This window comes from Cryptotermes secundus, unplaced genomic scaffold, assembly GCF_002891405.2.
Source record: "Cryptotermes secundus unplaced genomic scaffold, Csec_1.0 scaffold1044, whole genome shotgun sequence".
In the NCBI taxonomy this organism is placed as follows: Eukaryota; Metazoa; Arthropoda; class Insecta; order Blattodea; family Kalotermitidae; genus Cryptotermes; species Cryptotermes secundus.
In genome coordinates this window covers 1729895-1754359 of record NW_019738363.1, presented here as the reverse complement: position 1 = coordinate 1754359, position 24465 = coordinate 1729895, and the positions used below count along the sequence as shown (strand labels likewise).

Here is a 24465-nt window from a genome sequence, read left to right as displayed (position 1 = left end):
GTTTTAGCCGGCAAAGGTGGAGGGAAGAGTCAAACAGTGAGACCTAGGCATGAATGAGAGGATAACATTGTTACGTATGCGTGACTATAGACGGGGTTTGGACTGATGATCGGATTTATTGGACATTTACAGATCCTGACTGCAAATAACTATGACAGCCTCGCTGAGTTAGACACTCCAAAGATTATTGTAACCGCATCACAGATAAAATCTTCTCAGTCTTTCACAACCGTTGCTCGGTAGCGGCTTCTAACGGTGGACGTCCCCCTTCCTATTGGTTCTCGAACTGTTCCCAGCCTCAGCTACCAGCTTCTCACAGCAACGGCTCACGACAACTTAGCCCCAGCAGGCATTTTCTAACTTACTCACCAACCGACTCCACTTCACTCACTGACTTCCTACCGGGCTGGCGGCCATTTCACACGATCTCCCTACTCTTCTGACTGCATCTCCCAACTTGTGCAGCTTGCAACATCTCGGGACGCTCCGCACACAAAACACCGCTCCTCATTATTGTTCAATTGTTTTAGTGGACCTCGCAGAAAATACATTTCCTCTGTTATTTTCGGGCCGCTGTACAGTCGTCTATCTTGCGGTCGCCGCCTAGCAACGGTTCTACATGCCACAATATAAAATTTAATTTTAAAGAAATGGAGTTTTAAGATATGAAATGGATTAAACGGGGTCCGAATATGGTCTAGTTGTGTGGTTTTGCGAATATGGCAATGGAACTTAGTGTTCAATGAAATTCAGAAAACTTGTTTCCCAGGGACTCTCACAGAAGTTTTTACACAAATATTTAATCTGTTATACCGAGTGTGAAATCCACACGGACACAATTCGCTTTGTGGTTTATGTCCCGACGCTCCCAACATCTGGACTCTATAACGTCGACTGGTGGAATCACCGATGAATGCTAAATCAGAAAGGATTTGGAAGGAAGAGGTACTGCTCTAACGGCGATACTGTCCCGGAATTTCACTGGAGGGACTGACGAAAACTACGAAAACATCAGTCAGGAGATTTCTGGTTTCCTGATCAAGGTTCATACCGAAAACCTCCCTAATACAAGCGTACAGCGTTACTGTATCATCAACAGGCTAGACTGTAAGTAATGTTATGCACAGGGATACGAACTCAGGAAATCACTGAGTTTGATGCATACCTAGTTGTATTCGAGTATGTATTAGGTACGTGTTTCATTTTCAAGGTACAAGCAAGAAATGTCGTTATTTATTGAAGCATGTATTTAATTTATGCGAGTGAATTTGGAGGAAGGGACGGGAGGTGAATATTTTGCTGTGCAAAAGCGGCACATCCCCAGCGCAGTGTTACTTCACTCCAGGACCGTTAACTGCGAGACCCGCTTTCCATCCCTCACGCGTTTTGCAATCTGGCAGAGTTATGATGCACATAAAAGCTTTCAGCTTGGCATCTCCTCTTCGGCAGTACAGAGTGGGCCATCAGGACTAGGCAACATTAATTGTGTTAGTGCGCTACTTACTGTACACCCGCTCTTAACGAAATCAGGGCACACTTCGCCTGCCGCAGACATGCGTAATTGTGCGTCACAGACTGCCTAATCGCAACGTAAATATTACACGTGAACACATGTAGCTAGGCCGGTGTTGGTCTTACTCTCAATTATGTCGGATGGGTATAGCGAGACTTTATATGTATTAACCATACTTATAATTAATTAACTAACTAAAATGTTTGCGGTAAAAAAGCGTAAGTAACACTTTGAAGCGAAGCGAGAGGAGGGTAAGATGGTATAGGAGAAGAGAAGGTAAAAGCGAAAATCACGGGAAAGAGAACCAGTAATTTGAAGGATGGGAGAGAACGTCTAATTTGATTACAACGTTCCCAGGCTTCGTCCACTAATACTTCTAAAAAGAACAGTATAAAATTCAGTCTAATATTTATGTAAACAATATTCAAAATTAAGTCCCTATCTCAAGGAACTGCACCAAATCTTCAAAACACAACCAAATGGTGAATGATGTTTTTGGAAAGGTGAGGTGTTTATTCTGAGAATTACACGATACATATAAAGACGGTCGGAGGGCGAAATGTTGAGGCAAGTGGCACGCTTTAGATGTTGAATGACTAACCAACGCTGTATCTAAAAGTAATAACCAATTTATGATTAACCAATAAAAGCGCGTGTAAGATTTGACGTTTTCACGGCGGTGGCTACGAAGAATGAGGTCTTCTGGGATGTGGCGCCGTGTAGATCATGTGTGAACCGACGTTTCGGAGGAACAACGGTTCACACAATATCTATACGGCACCACATTCCAGAAGACGGCATTCTTCATATAACTACGCAACTAAAAATTAAACAAATAACTAAATTGATTTAATTAAAATTAGTGAACCTGTAAATGCATATATACCGACGAAATGATGGGTTGACAGCTTGGAAAGAATTTAAAATCATTAAAAGTTTCAAACATTGCGTAGTTCCTGCTTCCCGTTAAGTTGACATGTATAAACTGACGATTCAGTATGCCGCATCACAAATCCAAGTTCGCTTGTAATCGTGAAGTACGAATAATATACAAATGAATTATCTGGGAATAAAATCTACGGTTGCATATAAGCCCTTTCATGCAATCCAAATATAGGGCCAATACAGGATACTGCTCCTACTTTTTCTCGTTATCTGGAGTGATTTAAACCGATGAAGTCTCCACAAGAAAATTCTGCACGCATTCCAAGTCTCCACGTCGCAACTAGTGACTCTTAATTACACTGATAATTACAAAAAATGTATATAAAAAGTAAAAAACATTAATAATACAAAGTGGAACAAAACGTTAGATTAGGCTGTGTAGGAGAGCCGTTTGCCGCAATGCGCGTAGCGACCGGTTGGGAGTAAGTTCGCCCCTCTCCTTGGTACGTCGCACGCCCCAATTTCCAGACCCAAAGTAAAACTATCGAGATTTCTCTGTCGTCTAGGTTGTGTGTGACAACTCCCTCTAGGAACGCTTCTCCGGGCTGGTCGATATTTCAGTCTGCTCTCAGACCACTGGATCTCAATCAGAACCTAGCTTCTAGGATACCGTGTGTTCTGTCAAATCATTTAGAAATCTGCTAGAACTGATTTTTTTAGGAACAAAAGTCAGACACAAAAAATATACCCATGGCGACGTTCAGAGCAACCACTGAAGTGTATGCTACAAGTCAGGTCACAATATCTTATATTCTTGAAGAGTTGTTATCGTATTAGAGCGACGCAATATACTATCTCTATGCATTCCTCCCATGCGTGCTACATGCCTAGCCCCTTTCATTCAATCAGCTTTGTAATATTTATTGAATGATATGAATTATGTAATTCCTCACTAAGCACTTTCTTCTCTTCTCCTAGTACAACTTACACTCCGCTCCGAATAGTCCCCTCCGCAACCTCTTACCAAACATTCTGAACTCTGTTCATCCCACAAGGTAAGTGAAATATTCAGTTTTACAGCAATACAAAACAGCAGACAAAATTATACTTTCCTATATTTAAATCTGGGACACGCGGTGGCGTAATTTGTTGAGACACCATGCTACAAGCCGGAAGGTCGCGGGTTCGAGTCCCGAAGAGGCGTTTCTTTTCAATTGACATAATCTTTAAATCGACTCAGCCTCTAACAAAAATGAGTACTAGGAATATTCTTGGGGGGTAAAGGGAGGTCGGCGAGTAAGGCTGACAACCTCACTGCCATCTGTGAGCCGACTGTCTAGAAAATGTGGGAGCCTCGACGTCTCAGAACCATGTAGGCCTTCACGGCCTGTTACAGGAATAACCGTTTTTTACCTACATTTAAACCTGCATTTTTGTAGAGAAAAACCGGGGTAAGAGAAAAGAAGTGCTGAACTGAATGGTATAGAGAGATCGTTATCTGAATTTAATCTTCTCTTAATGTAGTGTAAATCTGTTGCCATCGTCATCAAATATTTGTCAATCCATATCCAATCATGAAAATCCATCGTAACGCACAGCAGTTTCTCACAGCGGTTCGAATTCATTGTCGAACCTTCTGGGTCTCGCGCGGTATCGAAACTGTAAAACTGGCGACTCTTTAGGAGGAGCGAGCCTCCTTCCTCAGGACCGAAGGGACCTGGGAAATTTTCACCATTTACAGACAGTGCAAAACCAAGAAGTCGCTACGGTAAACACTGAAGGAAGATCTATACATCCACTCCCACATAATCCTTCATGGCGTCATGCTTAATTAGTTCCTATTTAGCAGTCATCATTTTGCAAAGTCCAGAAGCATTCGTTTCACTCTCTCAGAAAACATTTTTCTCCTTTTCTCGACCTTTGCCAGATGCGCTAAGGACGAATCACAAGGAAACAATAAAAGCCAGCGACCGGCCATAAATACCGCGGCGCGGGTCCCTAAGGTTGGCAGCACCGGAATTCCGTGCTCTCGCCTCCATATCGCGTCATTAAAACGTCATCAACAAAACGTCCTAGAAACTTTATACGATAAATCATACCTTCTGCAATATACCGTCTCTCAGTGGCAGCCCGTGATCTCTACAGCACTCGCCTACGTCTATGATAAATCACATTATGTCGAACAAGAAGTGAAAAAGCTCTATTATTCAGAAACCATTCTCTTTCTAGTTTATTTTATGCAGCTAATGGAAAAGGCCAGTTGAAAATCAATGCGGAATAATTCCTTTCCTACCTTTACAGCTCAAACTCTTTGTACCTTCCCTCTATCCCCCCTGTACCTCTTCCCTTCCTTCTTAACGTGGGGCAGTGTTAAGTTAAAACAATGAACGAAGCAACATCTTTATCCCTCGCACAGCACAGTTTCCAAAAACAGAGCTGCCACCTGTGAACGTAAGTGAAACTCGTGTCCGTACATACATAATAATTCATAAACTATATCTTATTATAGATTATTGTGAGGCATCGAACAACTGCTAGGCAAGAGCTCGACAAACACGTTTCTGCGGCAACAGATTCTTGGGAAACAATTCGTTGCTGGCTAATATGTATAAATTACGCGACAATAACCGACATTTAGTGCTAGGCAACGGAGGTGTAAACACGCATCCTGATAGAAGAAAGATGTTTCCTATGTGGTCGTGCCCGACTATATAAAAGAGTCAGCTGTCGGTAGGATATAGCCAAAATATAAGAGGCTTAAACGTGGCGGTGGTCAAGATTACGACCGTTCAAGTGACTAAGCTGCCGTTGTAGCATAAGATAAGTAAGACAGACATGACCTACTTTGCAAAATCTGGGCTGACGGAAGATTTGTGTGTAGCGCAAAAGGAAGAATTTTCAATAACATGCTGTATGTGCGATACGTACACAAGGTCAAGCATATTCATATGAGATAAACCTATCTTCTCGTCAGAGAGGATGTTACATATGGAGTATGTCCACAAGGCTTCAGTTGGAAACAATCTCAGATCGTGGGTCTCAAGGGGGCTGACGCCGAGATGAACTGATTGGCGGTAAACAGCCAGTCGTAAAGTAATTTTGACTTTGAATTAGGATATGGTCACTGGAAGTTAGTAGTTAAAGAATTAGAAGTCAGCCTTTGAAGACTTAGTCTGTGATTAGAAGATTTAGTCACAGTGAGACTAGTGAAGACTGAGAATCCTAGTGCGTGTGTAACGGTGAACTTCAAATTGTGTAAATCAACGATAACGCTGTAATTGGCTGTAGTCCCAAGTTGTGTGTATAGGGTGTTAATTAATCTAATCATCCAATCCAAATGCCGTCTATAATCACTAACACATGTGACAATTGAAATGTAAGCGTGAGTTTTATCACTGCCATCTTGTAATTTCAAGTTACCATAATAACGAAACATTTAATGCTAACATGTTGCATGAACGTAAGTTACGTAGTGGGTCACGAACGAGTGAGCAGGTTTTGTTTCAGTGTACTGTGTCTAGTCAGTGAGTACTGGTAATATTTTGATGTTGCTATATGAGGTAAAGTAATAAGGGAATTCGTACTTGAATATTTGTGCGAGTTATTCGTGTGAGATTACTTTAAAAGTTGGTTTCGAGGCATTGTTCGATAATTTGAAGGACTGCAAAGGAATGTGAGATAAAGTGGGAAGTTAATAGTATGAAAACTTATATAACAAAGGGTGAGACTTGTGCGAGTTACACTAATGTGGATATACAGGTAAATATGTATAAAATTGGCACACAGCGAACGAAGTGAATGCATGTAAGGGTGCTCGTATCTCTTCGTCTGCTAGTTTACATGTTTCACCTGCTGAAGTATTGGACGGATTTCGGTGCAACTAAGTAATTGTGAGGTCCGAACCATAAGCGTTAGGAGAAATTAATTTCGGCTAATATCGGTCCACTACAATCTTCAATTTACAAGAAGGTCTTACGGAAATACGAATATTACTAGTTTTCTGAGTTCACAGTAAAGAAATGGATTGAGACATATCAGGCTCGGGTATTACTCGTATTAACATCTTTGATGGACACAAGGTTCTAACATCGGTTACTAGGGAAAGCAGCTGTCTGAGATGAGATGTCTTCTAGTCCACAGAAGTTCACAGACGTTTCGCAAAAACGTAATGTCTTCACCTTCATGGTTGAAGAGTCAGGTAAAAAAATACAGGTAAAGCTATCTCTGTAACAGGCCGCGGGGGCCCATAGGGTTGTGAGACGTCGAGGCTCACACATTTTCTAGACAATCGTCTCACAGATGGAGGTGAGATTGTTAGCCTTAAGCGCCGACGCCCTTTAACCCCAGGAAGATTCCTGGTAGTCATTTCTATTAGAATCTGAGTTGATCCCAATACCACAATGCGGCTGGAATGATTAGGTCAATTGAAAACAACAGTGACCTCATTGGAAATCAAACTCGAGACTTTCCGGCTTGTAGCATAGTGCCTCAACCAACTACGCTATCGCGTGTGGAATAAAGATGGATAAATAAAAGTAATGCAAAACAAACGTCCGGAAGTTGCTGACTAACGCATTAAATTAAGCAATTTAATGGCCTAGCCTACATCGAGTTGTACATTAATCCAAAAGTGAATATCGCTATACACATATGTATACAGACAATACCTTTACATAACTGAGCCCTTCAAAGGGCAATAACAATTATAAGTGTAACGTGATTAACATTTAAAGAAATCTTCTTTTTGCTCACAGATTGTATTAATGTATTTCGTTTGATTCTCAGGGAGGGAGTGGTGTGGGGGAAGTTTACTTTCTGAAAGAGCATTGTTATGGAGATAAATGTGTTAAGTTAACTAACTTAACTACCTGAGTATTTCACTTCCTGCAAAAGTCCGTCTGTCAGAAGGATGAGCGGGAACTACCCGAGAACCTTCAAAACAGGAAAATATTTCTGTCCCACCTGAAAGATACTGCCTCTAACTAATTCCCCAATTTTCTGTTATTTTTTTTGTCTTCATTTTCAGATTTAAAATGGCTAAAGCTACATATGAATTGGAGATTTCAACGGTGGGTAGGGCGACGAACACTTCTTCTGATGGAAAACGTGAACTTACAGATATGAGACTAATCTAGGGGCAATGCAATTTCAAGGGCAGCTATGCTGACGTCAATGAATGTCAATAACGTTAACTGTGATGGAACAGTTTCACAGACTAAGAGCAGTTCACGTACTCCATGAGCGCGGTCAGGAGATTCGAAGCGGGAAAGAGGAGTACAATTAACAGGAGAGCTGAGGTGTACTGAGAGAGCTCTGACTGAATTTTAATTCAATTTTTTTTAAAGTGTGTCTGTCTCCATTTCGGTTATGCTTTTTAAGCACACAATTGGATATCAAACAAATAACAAGAATGTAAAACAAATAAATAAATAAATAAATATTTGTGGAGAGTTTCAAATCCCAATCAGGCGCGCAAAGCTGACAGGTACAACGGGGTAGGTAATGGCAGACTCCTTATAAATCGTTCTGAATTCACCGTTCAGAATTACGCTCACTTGTAATTACTTTTTCTGTGCTACATGCGCATGATACTGCGCCGTTATATAAAGCAGGAAACAAAAGTTATTTTAATCAATTCCTTATAAAATTTATTATAATTATTTAATTGGCCTCTGTGCTGTTAAGTTTGCACGTAAATAAACATGAACTGAATTATTATTATTATTATTATTAGGATGTTGAGCTGCAACTTAAATAAGTAAGAATTAATTGGGTTATTATTATTATTATTATCATCAACTTCTATGTGTGTATGTATGTGTATTGGCCATTCTCGCCATGAAATGGCACAACCATTGGAAATGCACTTATTTTATTTTTCTCTCCTGTTAATGCTAACTTTAATTTTTATTGGAATTATTATTAATTTACTGCCATTATATAGACTATCTTATTTTGTATTTTTGTTGTTGTTTTGTGTATTTCTATGTACTCGTGCCAACTTTGTAATTGGCCTCTTTGCTGTTAAATTTGCATGTAAATAAACACGAAGTGAATTATTATTGAATTACAATAGAGTTTTTTCAAGATATCCTGTATCACTATGATAATTTATTGCGAACATAATATTTGCTGACACTGCATAACAGGCGTCACTTTGATATTTTTTTTTAAATAAATGTTCTTAGTGGAGTTAATGTTGCCTCTCTCCTCGAAAATTCGGCCTTCGAGTTCCGACTCGGAACATTGGTAACTTCAGAATGTTCAACTGCCCTTCAACTGTATGCGCTTCGAACAGAACTGCAGTACGTAAACTTAGAGATATTTTTAGGAACACTTGTTTAAATGTTAAAAGCCTAAACTGGTTAATTTCTCATTGTTCTAGTTGTTTCTTGTCTGTTCTGTCTTTGCCGTCATATTGCTGTCGTTCATATGCGTGATGACGCTGCAACTGACCATTGGCTGTTTAGCTCAGAATGTAAATATGTAAATAAATAAATAAATATAATTTTCACAATATATAATAGTATATCCTTCATATGTGGAAGGACGAAATCCTGTCCCTACGGCTGATCACGTAAAAGCTTCAGAAATATACATATATATATAATTTAATGCCATTATTTGTATTTATATGACGTAAATTGTCTTTTTTTTGTTATGTGGGATTTTACTGGTACTTTCTTTGTATTTAGACTCTTGGTCGGGCAAGTCCGCACGTAAATACACAAATAAAAAACAATCATTATATATGGAGTTGTGCTTCAGGAAAGGCTGCCTCCAGATGCAATGTCTTTCTAAGAGACGAGAGATCCTGAAGTTGCGCGCTGCCATTATGCGGATGTCTTGAAAACAAACTTCAGCAGCCATGGGAAAGATTACAGCAGCGTCGGTGATGAATTAGAAAATGGCGACCGTAAATTTAAATTACGCATTATCTGGACGATCGCAGTAAATAAATATCTTTATCGAGAATTAGAAATCTGAGCATAAAATTATTTCGCTAACAACACCGACAAAGCGTACGGAAATTAGTAGGTGGTGTCATGGCAGCCGAAATCTCGGACTGGAATAGAAACCGCTGTCCAGTATACTAATTCGTCTGTTTCGATGAAGGAAATAACAAGAGGACGACTCGTTACGCCAGGGAAAAGTTGCTTCTAAGTTTCATAAATAAAGAAAAGAAAAATGACAAAACTTTGGAATAAAATGTTTAGATAAAAAGGAAAGTTTTGGAGCATTCTTAAATGAATGAAACTTGTCCCATAGGAGAATCTGTCTGAAAGTTGCCAAGAATTCACTTTTATATAGAAGTTCATTACTTTGTTTTGAATTAAAGTGTGAAAAAGGAAAAACAAATAAAATTCTAAACTAATTAATACTATTCGCAATATCTGAACAATGATTTATTAGTAATATAAGCAGTGAAAGACGAAACAACTGAACAATTAACGTCCTGAAAGTTTCCAAAACTAATAACAGGCCCGTATCCATGAGGTGCACAGCAATGACCTCTACCCTTAGCAGCAATGTAACTAATGGCGAACGTGTATGTGGTTTGCGGGCTTGTGAATAAAGCATGGCCTACCTAAAATATCCATGTTGAGATCGTGGGGACGTCTTCAGACACACACACACCCTCACACCACCACAACCACCACCACCACCACCACCCTCTGCTGTACATACGCACCCTCTACCGTGCAACTCCTGAAAACCTACAACACTATACCACACATTGATTACTGGCCAGTAGAATGAGAAGCGATGCGCATGCGTAGAGTGAGCTCCTCCTTTTGCAGTTGCGCAGTCGCAAATAGAGACACAAATGCGGGGCTAGCAGTTGCCAGGAGGCGGCGACCGCAGGAGGCAGTGATGCTCACCCGCTCACCAGCTGTCAATATGACGACCTGAAAGTTCAGATTTAATCGAAGCCGTCGGTATCTCTATGCGGCCAATTTTCATTATCAGCATTTCACATCCCTGCAATTGTCATGAACACAAGTGAGATGCATCATGCGCGTGTCACTGAAATTGTGGGCAGTATCTTTTTATTGAAGTTCACTGTCAATCATTTTGATGTACCAACTCATTATGGTCTTGTTTCCTGTTTAACTAACTAAACTGCATAGATAATAATGCAATTCTCAATTTAATTTATTTCCAACAACAGGAAAGTTAGCAACATTTTCTCGGACGGAATTCTGATGCCCAAATTATTTAGGATGCTTTATTCTATACTGTGAGGCCCCCCCCCCAACAAATTGTAATAAGCCGTTGTGAATTCAATAGGAACCCTCAGCATTTGTTAAATAACCTATCGTACTATTAATTTCCCCCACTTCCTCCTGCATTCATTTCCACTCTAACATCTTATCGAATGATACACCGAGGCCGACGTATAGCGCCATCCTCCACTAATGACACATACAAATGGCCAATCGCAAATGGTCTGAGTCATATACTGTTCTACACTTCATATATTCACAAAACATGTTATCAGTATTCATAGCATAAACACGATATATCAACACAAAATGTTATTGGTATTCACAGAATACACACGATACACTGAAACGAAACACAGCTTGAGCGATTTTCTGTGACCTGCTGCATAACGTAAGTTCATGCATCCTTGTTAACTTCATAAATATCTAATACAAATTTTATGAATATCTGCACTGAAACGAATAGTCAATTTTATACTGGTAACTTGTGACTCATCCTGCTTCCTCCTTGCTTTTTGTTGAATAAGTGCTTGGCTTACTCTTCGACGCTGAAGATGGAGGCAGTAAATTCCTCCAAAACGTCAATGAACTTCTATCGAACTAAATGGCGTCACATCACCCCACCCAACCGATCTCCTACATTTTAGTCCTAAAAGCGCTTATTCTTAATCGATGCGAATTTCTGAGTTGCCACTTATTGACATGAAGTGGAGCCATGTTTAGTGTTCAGCCTTCCTGTCTGGCAATTTAACAAATCCATACGAACGTATGATCTATGATACTACAAATTGTTTTAACAATATTATAAGCCAGTTAACTGTAGATACGACAGTGCATCGGAACATTCTAAGTTCCATGTTGAACAGACCGGTAAGGAGAAACCAGACAATATCTCCGGCGAGAAGCCATTGATCTTACTTACGTGTTCGATAGCAATGTGACATTTAGACCCATTGCAAAGTAACGGATGTGTGAACAGGCGACAGTATAGCAGCCGTTGCTTGGTACTGGATTGCAATCGCGGACGTTCCCTTTCTTCTGGGTTGCCCAACTGTGCCCGGCCTCGGCTACTTAGCTTCTCACCTTTCACAACTGTAACACTCAACTGACTGTACCAACTCAACTCAAGTCAAAGTCTAAGTTATGTTACGACAGACGGTCAGTCGGCCAGGCTGTCTTGGTGTCAAACAACCACGTAAGGCGTAACACTAGATTCTTATTGCTGTCAGTTGATGAGAGGACGGATCTGTCGTTCATAATTGCTGCTGGCCCTCGCCAGCTATACTCGGGTCGGAGTACCATGGGACACATGATCATATTTTACTGCCTCAGTTTCAAGATTGCCCCATCCTGGAGGGCCAGGTCCCGTACTTATATCCCGCAGGAACAGGATGTCCCATTTATACTCCCAGCTACCAGGTACCCTTTTTGTTGCCTCCTATTACTCGCAGGTCTACACGCCTGCTGTTCCCTAGCAACGACTGTTGTACTGTCGCCTGTTTACACAGTTGTTACTGGACAATGGGTCTACATGTTACATTATCCTTCAGATATTTATCGACACTTCGAGGAAACATAATACCTCGATCTCCTTGGTATACCGAAGATGGAAGCAGCAGATCCCTCCGAAATATTAGTAACGATTTACTATATTATAAATATAAACAGTTATGGAGGCATTTCCGTCAAACAAACGTTTACTCCGCGTCATATTCAAGAAGACAGCAAGGCCTAATCTTCAGAGCCTGACATAAACTCGAACCAAACTCTCCAAGATAAGAATAGGACATAAAACATTGTAAGACATCGACTTTGTGTTGTGCTGTAACATCCTGTAAAGTGACGTAAAATTCTGTTCCGTTTTGAGATGTGATCACCATAATCACAATATCGCACCCAAAGGTACAGTATCAGCATCCGTGACATCGTAAATGGAATTATTCCGTTCTGAAAAGTTTCTCCTCAAAGTCAGATTTTCGGGAACGCTTTATGGATAGCAGTAAATATTCCAGAACCATCTCTGGAATTACCTCTGAATTAAATTACACTTTTCCGTTTAATTCCAGATCTGTACACACACGTACCCACACAGAACGTTATTCTGTAGAATACGCAGTGACACAGTTAATAAAACGGAAAGTTTGTTTCTATCTGAAGAGAAATTTACATTCCAAAGTTTTCAACACTTTCTTCTAAGTTTCATTCTCGGCTTACTACAGCGTGTAATATTAAAGTATAGAAATGGAGATATTGAAGTCTACAGAGAGAAATCGAGAACGAAAGAGAGAGAGAGAGATACCGTTCGTATATTCTCTGCTAAGAAACGAAGTTTTATCATGACCCATTTCAACCCGTAGTCTGACAACTGACAAGAAGGAATTCAAACAAATAACGTAATATGACGCAAATAACAAAGGTTTTACTTAATGCAAGACGTTTAAATACATTCGGCTGCTAAGTACGTGTATATTTGTAACGACTTGCAGGGCACAGCGCATGTTCCGCGCAATGAGAGCTGTTTGTGCGCGAAACAGTTTCAAACTTTCGACATCTGAAAGAGCCAAACTGCCGTAATACAAACTTGTGTTAAGCACAAAATCTCGCGAAACACACAATAAACAAAAGTTATCTGACTGCTGCAGTTTTTGATATATATACAGCGTGTCCCAAAAATTAAATTTTCTGCTATTTAATCAAATCTTTCTTTCCCTAACGCTAACATGGAATCATCGCCTTACGCATATTCACGACAGAAAGCTGCAAAGGACGCATCAACTTCGCCCTCTGCCTGGGGCACCTAAGAATTCGAGGACAGCTGAATGGATATTAATACAATTGGATATTTTGGAGATTTACCATAATTTTTCACTAAGGTAAAGGTAAAAGTATCCCTGTAACAGGCCATGGACGCCCATAGGTTTGTAAGACGTTGAGGTTCCCACATTTTCTAGACAATCGGCTCATAGATGGCGGTAAGGTCGTCAGCCTTACCCGCCGGCCGCACTTCATCCCCAGGAAGATTCCTGTTACTCATTTCTGTTAGAGGCTGAGTCGACCCCCCAGGGCCATAGTGCGGCTTGAAAAGCTAGGTCAATTGAAAAATACAATGACCTCATCGGGAATCCAACCCGCGACCTTCTGGCTTCTAGCATAATTCCTCAACCACCTATGCTACCGCCTGCTACATGATTTGTCAATGCTCTAAAATCTTACTTAATATCTGACAACAATAAATGGCACTTTATATGAAGGCCTACATCTCGAACTCACTGAACATTTATCGAAGCAAAAAAATGTGTCGAATGAAAGCTGTTCAAAAGAATCAAATACATTTTATACCTAATATACTTTTCATTTAGTAGTAATGCTTTAAAGAAAATTAAACGAAAGATGTTTTATTCTCTTATTTCATAAATTCAGAAACAAATACGCACTAACAGAGCGAGTATATTTCCTAACGTATATTTTCTGTACGTTTCTTAGCAAGAAAATTCTTCTGCTTGCACATAGCATCCATGACAACCCATATGTAGTATCTTCAATTGGGTAACCGCAACAGATTATTTGACTTATATATCACAGGCAAAAGTTTATTTATGAATTCAATTTTTAAGTACTTGAGTCGTTCAGAGCACAAACTTCTGCTTGTTTTGAAAGAGAAATTTGTTCGTACGATTAAAGTGTTAACTTCTTCCGTGCTGCGTCTAAGTTTGATAACAAATGCTTTACTATATTCTTATGTATTCACGACAGTCAATAACAGTATTTGCCGATGCAAATCACAGATAATCAGCGCAAATTTCTGGGCAGAAGAAGTGGGTGTTTCTGGGAAATAAATTAATTTTTATCATGAAAGGTTTAATTGAAAAGTTCTGTAGGCGAAATAGTTCTGAAATAAAAAACAAAGGGTTCTGTTCGTACCGTGGATTACGTCGCCAAGCTCTGTTTGCGGCTTTTGTTGTTGTGTAAATGAGACTCAGAGAGCAATTCAGTCCCTCTCATTTAAATACAACTGAGTTTAGAATCCAATGGAACACAGGAGAACCGACAGCCGCATTTTGAAACTAAAATCAATGTTTCTATTCATGTTCTTTCATAAATATTCTTTTTATCTTCCACATCGGCCACCCGCACTTACAGTGAGGTCTAAACAGGAGTGTGAGACAAACCCCGAAAGAGTGAATTCCTTCTAGATAACACGTATATACAAACTCAGTACGTACCTCGCAGGAAACTAGCTGTTTATTGAGAGACCCATACAGAAAGCACAAACACACTCTGTCTGCAGAATGTGCAGCTTTAGAATGTTAAAGCAGGCGGTGTACACATAAGACCAGTGGGTTTTAAACGGTTAAGGATTTATCTCAGTCCCACCAGGAACTTGTAATACCTCAATATGATCCCAAATCTGTTACATTCTCTTATTCATTATTTATATTGACCAGCCCACAATAGAGGCACACATATGTGGAGTTCAGGTTTTGAACGCTAGGTTTCGTTAGGATTGTACCTCACTATATTACCATGGTCACGTATAATTTATATTATCTGAAAGCCTCTAGTCCTTAATAGAGCTCAGGCAACTGTGCCTAACCACTTGCTTTAACGCTATGTAACTGTATTTCACAAGCATAATGTAATTCTTGGGTTACTTTCGTTCTCATAAAAAACCTGTGAATATTTCCATGTACACCATCATCATCATCCGATCGTTGTGATATGGATTCTGTGTGTTTTCTTGGAAGTGCGAACTAAATTTTAAACACTGTTAAAATAAACTTCGTCATATAAATGGTTAAAAGGTGATAGCTGTCTGGACACGTTTACTGAATTGTGTTTCCACGATACCAAACGAATTCAGTCTGCAACCCCTGAAATTTTAAGCTGGATGTCACGAAGTGGGTCAAATCAGGTATGAAACACAAAGTAGCAGTATATGGGGAATGTAGCAAGTTTCATGACTTTCTGCTGTGAAGAAGAACCCAATTTTCAGGCTCCTCCCATTCAGCTATATACAACAAAACAGTCTTCTGCTACTGACGGTACGGCGAAATGACAGCAGCGAATTCTGACTGAGGGCAGGTGTGGATTACGGCGTTGCCACGTCATGGAAGGAGGAAACACATTCCTCGTCAGCTAATCCACGTGTTTGCATGGTCTGCTTAGGCTAGTGGCCGAACATTAACTAAAGAATTTCACAACAAAGCAGACAGTGATGATATATCCAAACTCCTTAACTAGCTTATGTAAGGAAAACACAGCTCTTCAACTCCCATCACAGCCCGTATAAAGCATTAGGGCTGGGAGCTTTCTGACGTACGTTGAGTCAAAAACGTTTTGGGAACAATTATACAGCATATTGAGCTCCTCCTATTGGCTCGCTCTGAGCGGCGTATAGCAAGTGATCTGTTCCGATTGGGCATTTGGGTTTCCTCCTGGCCTATATAACATCCTGATGTTTGGTGTGCGGTTATCTTGACAAGGGACGGACAATGTACAGTACACGCGCGCAGTATTTTAAATATAGATAAGCTGTATAGCTGCCCATGGGCGCGAGAACTGACGGTCCCACTCTCTCGTCAGAATCGGGCGAGGAGACACAGATGGGGCTCGACACCAAGATGAACTAAGTCACTGCCCGCGGTCTAACGCGACTTTGACTTTGATGTAGTTCTACTTGCTGCCTGTTTCTTGTTGGTTTCATTTCCGACTAACTCTTCAACCCTGAAGATGGAAGCAGTATGCTACTCTGAAACGTCCGTGGACTCGTAGCACACTATATGGCATTACATCTTACAACTTACTGAACTGCTGGACATAACCTTTGTAGAATAAAAGTAATGCATGTACTTTCTGAGAACCCTGCAACGAATCTTTTGTGTATCACAGTAGTGGCGAAGTACTGCAGAGTCACAACTTGGAACGAAATACGTTCTCTTCAGTCACGAACATGGATGTGCTTGGAGAAGGAGGCAAACTTATGCCCCGGAACACGCAAAGCTTCTGAAGAGAGCTCAGATCATTTTGTGCCGCGAGTGAGGGGCCGAGCACGTCGCTAGGCAGTCACAGGGTCACGCAGGAACAAATGTTTCCTGCGGTACTCACTTCGCGTTTGCAGGGAACTGTATAACCTCGCGAGATCTGAGGTTCTCACAGCGTTATTTTGAGGATTACCGTCTTCTGGGAATTATCACCGTGAAGAATGAAAGAAGTTGAGCGGCATTTTGGGGGACTACGGTACCTCCTTCTTCAGGGTAGATCATCATTCAGACTACATGATCTCACATGTAAAAAACCGTAATATTTGCGTATGAGTTTATCTTCGGGCGGGAAGTTACTGCTAAGTCGTTGGAAATCCAGGTTCGTTTTCGGGAGATACTGAGATCTTCCTTTCATTCGCCTTACTTCTCTTTCCGAAATTTCTTCCTTCTCTCCATTTCTATTTCATAAATTATTTTTCTACGTTCCTATAATTTTCTGTAGTTCCTCCCATTCTCAGTCTGTTCCCTTGCCACGCACCAGCTACTACAGCAGCAGTTTATCTTGTTCTTGCACGGCATCAGACACCAATGCGGCCAGAGCCCCCCCCCCCCATAGGCTGAGAATTCAACGGCAAGTCTCATCACCCCTCGTAAAAGTTTCTGTACCGTTAACTTCCCTTAGTCTCTGACATATTAACGTCCAGTGCTACACGTCGTAAAATGGTAGGTCCAGATCGACGTTTAACGCCACCTGCCACGAATAACACGCATAAATAATGAATCGCAAACAGTCTCTGTTATATAGTATACTAAATTTCTTTATCCAAATGAAAATATTATCAATACTCGCATAGGAGACATGATACAATGAAACAAAACGCGGCTTACTCTATCGTCGGTGATTACTAAAAATTTTAGGTTCGTGCAATAGTCGACAACTGATTGCTATGGTAAACTCAATTTGCGTAAAGGCAACGATAAAGCTTACGATTACAAAATTGTCTTTACACCCACAGAATGATTCAATAGCAATACGGATCTCAAACATTCGGAACTATCAACGTTTCACATTTATCAGTAGCAAATGTGTCGGGTACGAAACAACAGTCTCCCTCCCCTTACTGCATTTTATGTCTCGATTTATCTGTCTTCCCTGAAGTCAATAACAGCTTCACATCATGGCAGCGGTTATCAGTCACCTTACACGTGTGGGTTCACCTTCCTGCAGGGGCTCTGGTCTCCGATAACTGACGCCCAAAAGCACAAGTAAACTGGAGACACTCAATTTCATATTTACATTTCGCTCGCAGTAAATTCTGTACACTAATATTCCTTCGCGATCTTAAACCTCACTTTCCATGAGGCCTTTGATGTTGGCCGACATTACATAAATTATGGAAATCACCGACAAATCCAGGCGTAACATCTAAATACTAAGGCAGTGGAACTGCTTTAGTCCAGGCAGAACTAATTCTGTCCCACACAGGGCTCAATCTATGTTCCTTAATAATGTGTTACTAATGTTAACGTAACAGTGTATTGGTGCGGACTGGGTCAGTGGTGGGTTCTTGTGAACAGTACCTACAGGCTGGATGTGAGGTCCTCACACCGATGACTGTTGCTGTAACACTGTATTCGGCAGAAATCCACTGACGTTTCGGAGGAAAATATTGCTTCCATTTTCATGATCGAAGAACACGCCAAACAAGAAGCCAGCAAGTGGCTGCCGACTAGTCCTTTCTAGTTTTTCAAATGGTTTACACTTCGGCCCTCAGGACTGAGGCAATGGGCTCTCTGAAACGTCGGTAAACTTCTACTAGTACATTCTAAAGTGTTCTGATGATGGTGTAAAACACTCAGAATTACTGGGGGTTTGGGCTCTGCCTATCGTCCGGTATTCTAAAAATTAGAGAACATACCGTTTCGGAAAATGGAACTGTTGCCTTCCTCAGGTGAGGGTGAAAGGCACCTACTGTCGAGGTTAGCTCTTTCTCTGAGACCAGAACCCAGCAATTCCGACGGCTTCCTGTCCTTGCGATTGCATTCCTCAATCTACAGCTTCCATAAAAAGCCGGAAGAGTTCAGTCGGTATACTGACAGGCTACGTGCTAGGCGTCCGGAGTTCGATTCTCGGAAGAGGCAAGGTTTCGCTCTTCTCCATAGCTTCCAGACCGGTTCAGGGTTTCACCCAGCTTCCTATCCAATTATAGAGGCGGGATCCTTGCCCGTGGCTAAAGTGGCCGGGACGTGAAACTGACCACTCAACTCTATCCAGTGCCGGCAAGAAAGGTGGCGCTTTACCGCCACTCCCCCATACGCCTTCATAGCGTGGTTTTTAATTAATTAAGCACAGGGAAACATTTATCTTTTTCATAGCTTCTGTAAAAGAGGAAGAATTTGATGTTCAGTTTAGCAACAGCCAACTTTTCAAGAAGGGCCTTGTTCCACTGGCTTAGTTCAGACACACTTCGTGAAGTGGCCTGAATTTCATATGTGCAAAGTGCAAGAAGCCGCTAGTATGCGCTGCTAAGCAACGGAGCTTCCGTAACGTAAGACTGGGAGGAAGAAAGAATGACAGGCGAATGTTGTGAGAAAGGATTTGTAATATGGTCCGAACCGAAATCCGTGATTACGCTTAGATTCTTGGGTCACTGAAGGCCAAGGACACTAAGTTATAGCAGTTCCTGCTCCTGCGACTTGGAGAGCTATTCTCCTGCCGGGCACAGGATTAAGGCTAAGCTTATTCAGGGAAAATTGGTAGACGGATAAGACTAGAGAGGGTCTGGTTGTCACAAAGACAGGAAATGGATACTCTGAAGACTACAGAAAGAGCTCACGGCGTGGTGGTACGACCGCTCGGGCGTTTATTTTGAAATGTCTATGTTGAACTGTTTTTTTTCTCAACACTGTTCAGACCGGTTCTAGGACTATCCGTCATCCTCAAAGCGGCCAAAACGTGAGGGTGACTCAACATCTAATGAGTGTTAAGAATGCGTGCAGCTATACTGCCACGTATCCATACGTCTTTATGGCGTGATGCCTACTTAAGCACAGAGGAAACTTTACGTTACCATGTATATTGAGGTATGTAGACACGTTGATGGGCAACGGCCGTGAGACAAATATATAACAGTCGTTGCCGAGTAACGGCTTCAAAAACAAACTATGGCAATGAGGAATGAAGTTTTCTGTGCGGTCCGTGCCGAGATATTACAAGGAGAACAGAGGGTTTGTCAGTCAGTGGGGTGGAGAGATAGCTAGTGAGTTAGTGAGTTAGCCAGAGAACTGAGGTTCAGTCACTGTGAGCTTTTGCTGTGAGAAGCTGGTAGCTGAGGTAGAGGACAGTTCGGGAACCCAGAGTAAGGGGAACTTCCATCATAGAAAGCCGTTACCAAGCAACGGCCAGTGAAAGCGTGACTGTGGACACTAGTGTGTGTGTGTGTGTGTGTGTGTGACAGTGAATTCTACATTGTAGTGACGACTTGTATGTTAGAGAGCAAAATAAATCTGATTAAAAATTCAAACGCCGTCTACAGTGACTCATACACGTGACAATATTTTACTTTCATTCGCCTTCTGACTATGTAATTATGTTATCCACTCAGAGACCTATTTTTCACGAGTATCAATCAACAGATTTTCAAAATTGCCTAAACTGTGTTCTCAAGAAGCTTAATTCAAGTCATAGTCCGACACAGAATAGACACGATACACCGCAACAAAACATTGATCACTAGTACGTGACCTACGACATGCTAGCGAGTTCATATAACATCTTAACTCGTGACAATTTGTTGGCATGAAAATCTGAAGCAGCGTATGACAACAATATAGGTCATGATTACAAAATGTTGCATTGTTTGTTCTTAAATTTATTTTGATAACAAATTAAATGACACAATGGGGCACAGTTGACATTCTTCGAACTGGTCAGTATGTCCAATGCCTTTTATGCAACCAGGAGTATGGTGTTGACGAGTGTGAAAATCTGACGTGTACACGGCCACTTCAACAGAGTTCAAAGCCTCAAACCCTGTTTCTCTAAGAAGTAACTTAAAATTACCTTTACTCTGTCACAGACTAAGTGCTGGGTCGGTCAGATGAAACCTCCGACTTAAAACCTCAAAATGTGGTAATGAGCTATCGAGGAATTTGGTCGAAGTGTTAAAGCTTCTCATTTATGTTCAGGAGGCACCCGACAAAAGTCTGGGTAGAGACAACCACTATCCTGACTGAGTTTTGTCATTAAATCCTCAGTCACTCCAAGAAAATTTTGGGATAGCACCTTACACTATATAATGGCCGTTTACATCAACATAATTTCCAACTCATTATTCACTGCCATCCTATTAATTAAATCTACACAGCCTGAAGTACTGTCATTAAATAAACAGGTAAATAAATAAATATATAGTGTTTTGTCTGATCGGGACTGTCGGAGAGATCAGGGCGAGGGCAGTAAATGAATATGAAGCAATGGTGAAATAACAACTGGAAGGGGAAAACCGAAGTAACTAGGGGAAGAAAACCTGCTCCAGAGCCAGTTCATACAACACGAATCTCAAATGAAGTCGCCTGGGATTGAACCAGAGGCTCCCCATTAAAAATCCATCGTGTAACCGCCTGAGCTATAATAGGCCTATTTATCTAACAATAATCTTAATATTGTCTCTCCCATTTCAACTCTAGTCTACCAAATTACATTTTGCCATCAAGTTTTCCGACCAGAAATTTGAATTTGCCCCACAGATTTCTGTTCACTCAAGTATTCATCTGCTTCGCAGGCATCGCTTCGGAGGGTCGGTAAGCAAAGTGTGGAATGTATCCAGTAAGCACTGATGTCACCTCTAACAGAAGGAAATTTCTTGCGACAGAATCTCCTAAATTTAATTATCCGCGACACGGAGTTATACTCAGATCTTGGGAGTAACTTCCATGAAGAATTTCCTACGTCAATTTTATCTTCTGTCTATAAGTCAGTTTAAGACAGAAGTAAGTCAATTTACCGCTGTTGCAATACTAATGGGGCATTCCTCCTTCATCCTATGCCAGTCAGTGAGGAAAATATTTTACTTATAAAGATGAGGTACCTAAATATATTTCCTCTTCTGCACTCCAGAGGAAAGAGCTGTTGTATAGGGGTTCAGATGCCTCTCTTTTCCGGAGTTAAATGTTGCGTACCAAATGTAGATTTGGTTTCAGTTCCCTGTGTACGAAATGCTTTATATTTATTGCCAATGTAACGGCGCTAGACTGCAACGTACCCCGACATTCTGGTGCGGAGAAGTTTCGAGAAACAAAGGGAAGTAATATCGCTGCAAAGTCATGACTCGCGTATAAATAAGGCAATTTCACCAGTTCTACGAGTGTGAGGGCAAATTTCTTGCATTTCCACAAGAGTCGCTCAAGCCTTTAGCATTTATGGACGGCGGTTTCATTGACAATTAAATCATTACGCAAGGCAGGAGAACACTCATAACTTTCAAGCAGACAAAACTGGTATTTGTCACGACAACAATTATCGTGGCCACGCTGACAAAGAAACATAACTGCATTGTTGTATTTTTTGGAGTAACATTATTGAATGAACTTCTTACTTCATATGGGTGACACCACCAGACATGACAGTTCATAATGCTGAAAGTCTAATTATATTTAGGCCTATTCGTTTGAGATCTCAGGTTCTCATGGCTATTAATATGAAGATTACGGTGTTCTTGGAATATGGCGCAGTGTAGTCTGGTACATAGGTAACAAGGCTTCAGAGGAAAATGCTGACTCAATCTTCAGGGAACTATTACCCTGAAGACGAGGGCAGAAATTATCTCCGAAATACTAGTACCTACGTACAAAACGACATGGAGTCACATCGCGGAAGTTTATGATATTATTTATGGCTAATCCGGTGACGCTGTTAATAGCTAAGATTATGCAGCATAATGTCGAATAAAATGATGATATTTTCACGTGCATGAGTGACTATAGACGGGGATTTGATTGGTAATTGGCTTTACTGAACTCTTACAGATCCGACACTAAAAGTAATGATAGCACTATCACTAATTCACACACTTCACAGTTCACTAGAGCACACACTCAAGTCTTCTCAGCCTGATGTGTCTTCACCAGTCTCCTGGTAACGGCTTCCAACCGTCGACGTTCCCCCTCCTCTGGGTTCCCGAACTGTTCACCCCTCAGCTACCTCAGCTACCAGCTTCTAACATCAACAGCTCACAAGGACTTAACTGCAGCAGCCCTCTAACTCACTCACTCACGAACGAATTCAATCCACTCCACTAAATAACTTCCAGGCTGGCAGCCACCTCACACCAACCTCCTACTCTCCTCACTGCCGTCTCAAGACTCTCTTGTAATCGCAGATACTCCTCATTATATAGCCTCGGCACGGACCGCACAGAAAACACCGCTTTCAACAGTTATATTGTTGCATGTGTGTATGTTGCGGCCACTACTCAGCAATGGTCGATGTTTACAGAGCCATTATGTAGCAACGGTTATTGTATAGCTACTTATTTCGTGGTCGTTGCCTGTCAACGGGTCTACAAGCCAAAGTGTAGTGAATAATTTTTTGAAGAGTGCGTGAAATTAAGTTATCGAGGAATTGAAGGCGGTTGGGAAGACTAAGAACGATCCTCTTGCGGAATATTCCGTCTCCAGGCCGAGATGTGAGTGCGGGATCTCACGAATACAAGGCAGAAATGCCAACCACTTCAGAGCGATATAAAGTAAACGCAAAGGTGCAAAGCTGAGTGCCTCACTGTGACAACGAAACTACAGGTTTAGACTGACAACATGCCATTGTAATGATCCTTAAACACGGACACTCTGCAAGTGCGACATTATCGCGTTCAAGCACAGCACGACCACGACAGGAGTAACAAAGCGTGCCTTCAGTAGCTTCTAGGGGTTATCGGCTTCACCGGCAAGCCAAGTTACGGAACTCCTGCTGTGCCAGACTCACAGGTGCAATTCAGGAATCTCGCCTGGCCACTAACGCTCATCAGTCAGGTGTATCCATCTGAGGGCCTATACGATACTCCTGGAATGTTAATCCTTTGTGTACCAGCAACTAGTCTAGCCGGACTAGCAGCCATGATGGCGGGCTTAAGAGCTTGACCTACATCCTGTCTTATTGACCCCCACGTAGGTATCTCAATCCACTTCAGAGTGCGGAATGTTTAAGCAATATTCTCAAATCCAGTTAGTTAGGCACTAAAGAGGTTGAATACAAAACTCTGTAAAAGCACAGAGTCATGATGACTTTCGGGGCTTTGTATCTTTTGGGGAACAGGCAAATGTAGTTATTAAATATGAAAATACATGGGCGGCAGAGCCCGTCTGCGCAATGAGAATTAATAAATCAATTGAAAAAAGAGGTAAATTTTTTACACGCCTTAGTATATACTTGAAAACTTTTTTTGACCAGTTATGCTTTAAAAATACTGCAGTGCAAACCAGTGCTTATCAACTGCTGGAAAGCGGACCGAAGCCGTTTCGTTGCACGTTTCTACCGGCCCGAAAAAAAAATGAATACTAAAGTCCTTTCTTAAAACTGTTCAGAAAACTGATTCCGTTTATAAAAACGTTTCATCTCACTGGATCTCTCCATACAATGGGTGCATGTAGCACAACGCCATGTTTATTTAAGAATTTAAAATATTTCTATACTTAATAACTTTAAAGATCCGCGATAGAGAACTGAGAATTTTTACGGCCCGAAGAAATGCTACATTACACTATATGACATACACACACACAGATATATATATATATATCTTTGTCATGTTTTACGCAGAAACTGCCTTCTAAAAAAAGTTATTGAAGGAAAGATAGAGGG

At 41.1% G+C, this 24465-nt stretch overlaps 1 protein-coding gene across 5 annotated transcripts in view; it reads right to left on the bottom strand.

Moving 5' to 3' along the window:
• Nucleotides 1–24465, bottom strand: part of LOC111870974 (complexin) — a 765449-nt gene that overhangs the window by 81948 nt on the left and 659036 nt on the right. Inside the window, exon 1 of one of the 5 annotated variants that reach the window (XM_023863671.2) lies at nt 9987–10076. The exons of the other annotated variants lie outside the window; for them this stretch is intronic. Coding sequence (XP_023719439.1) covers nt 9987–9999 — 13 coding nt within the window. The 5' untranslated portion in view covers nt 10000–10076. Of the gene's footprint in view, nt 1–9986; nt 10077–24465 lie in introns of those variants that run through there. 5 annotated transcript variants of the gene reach the window in all.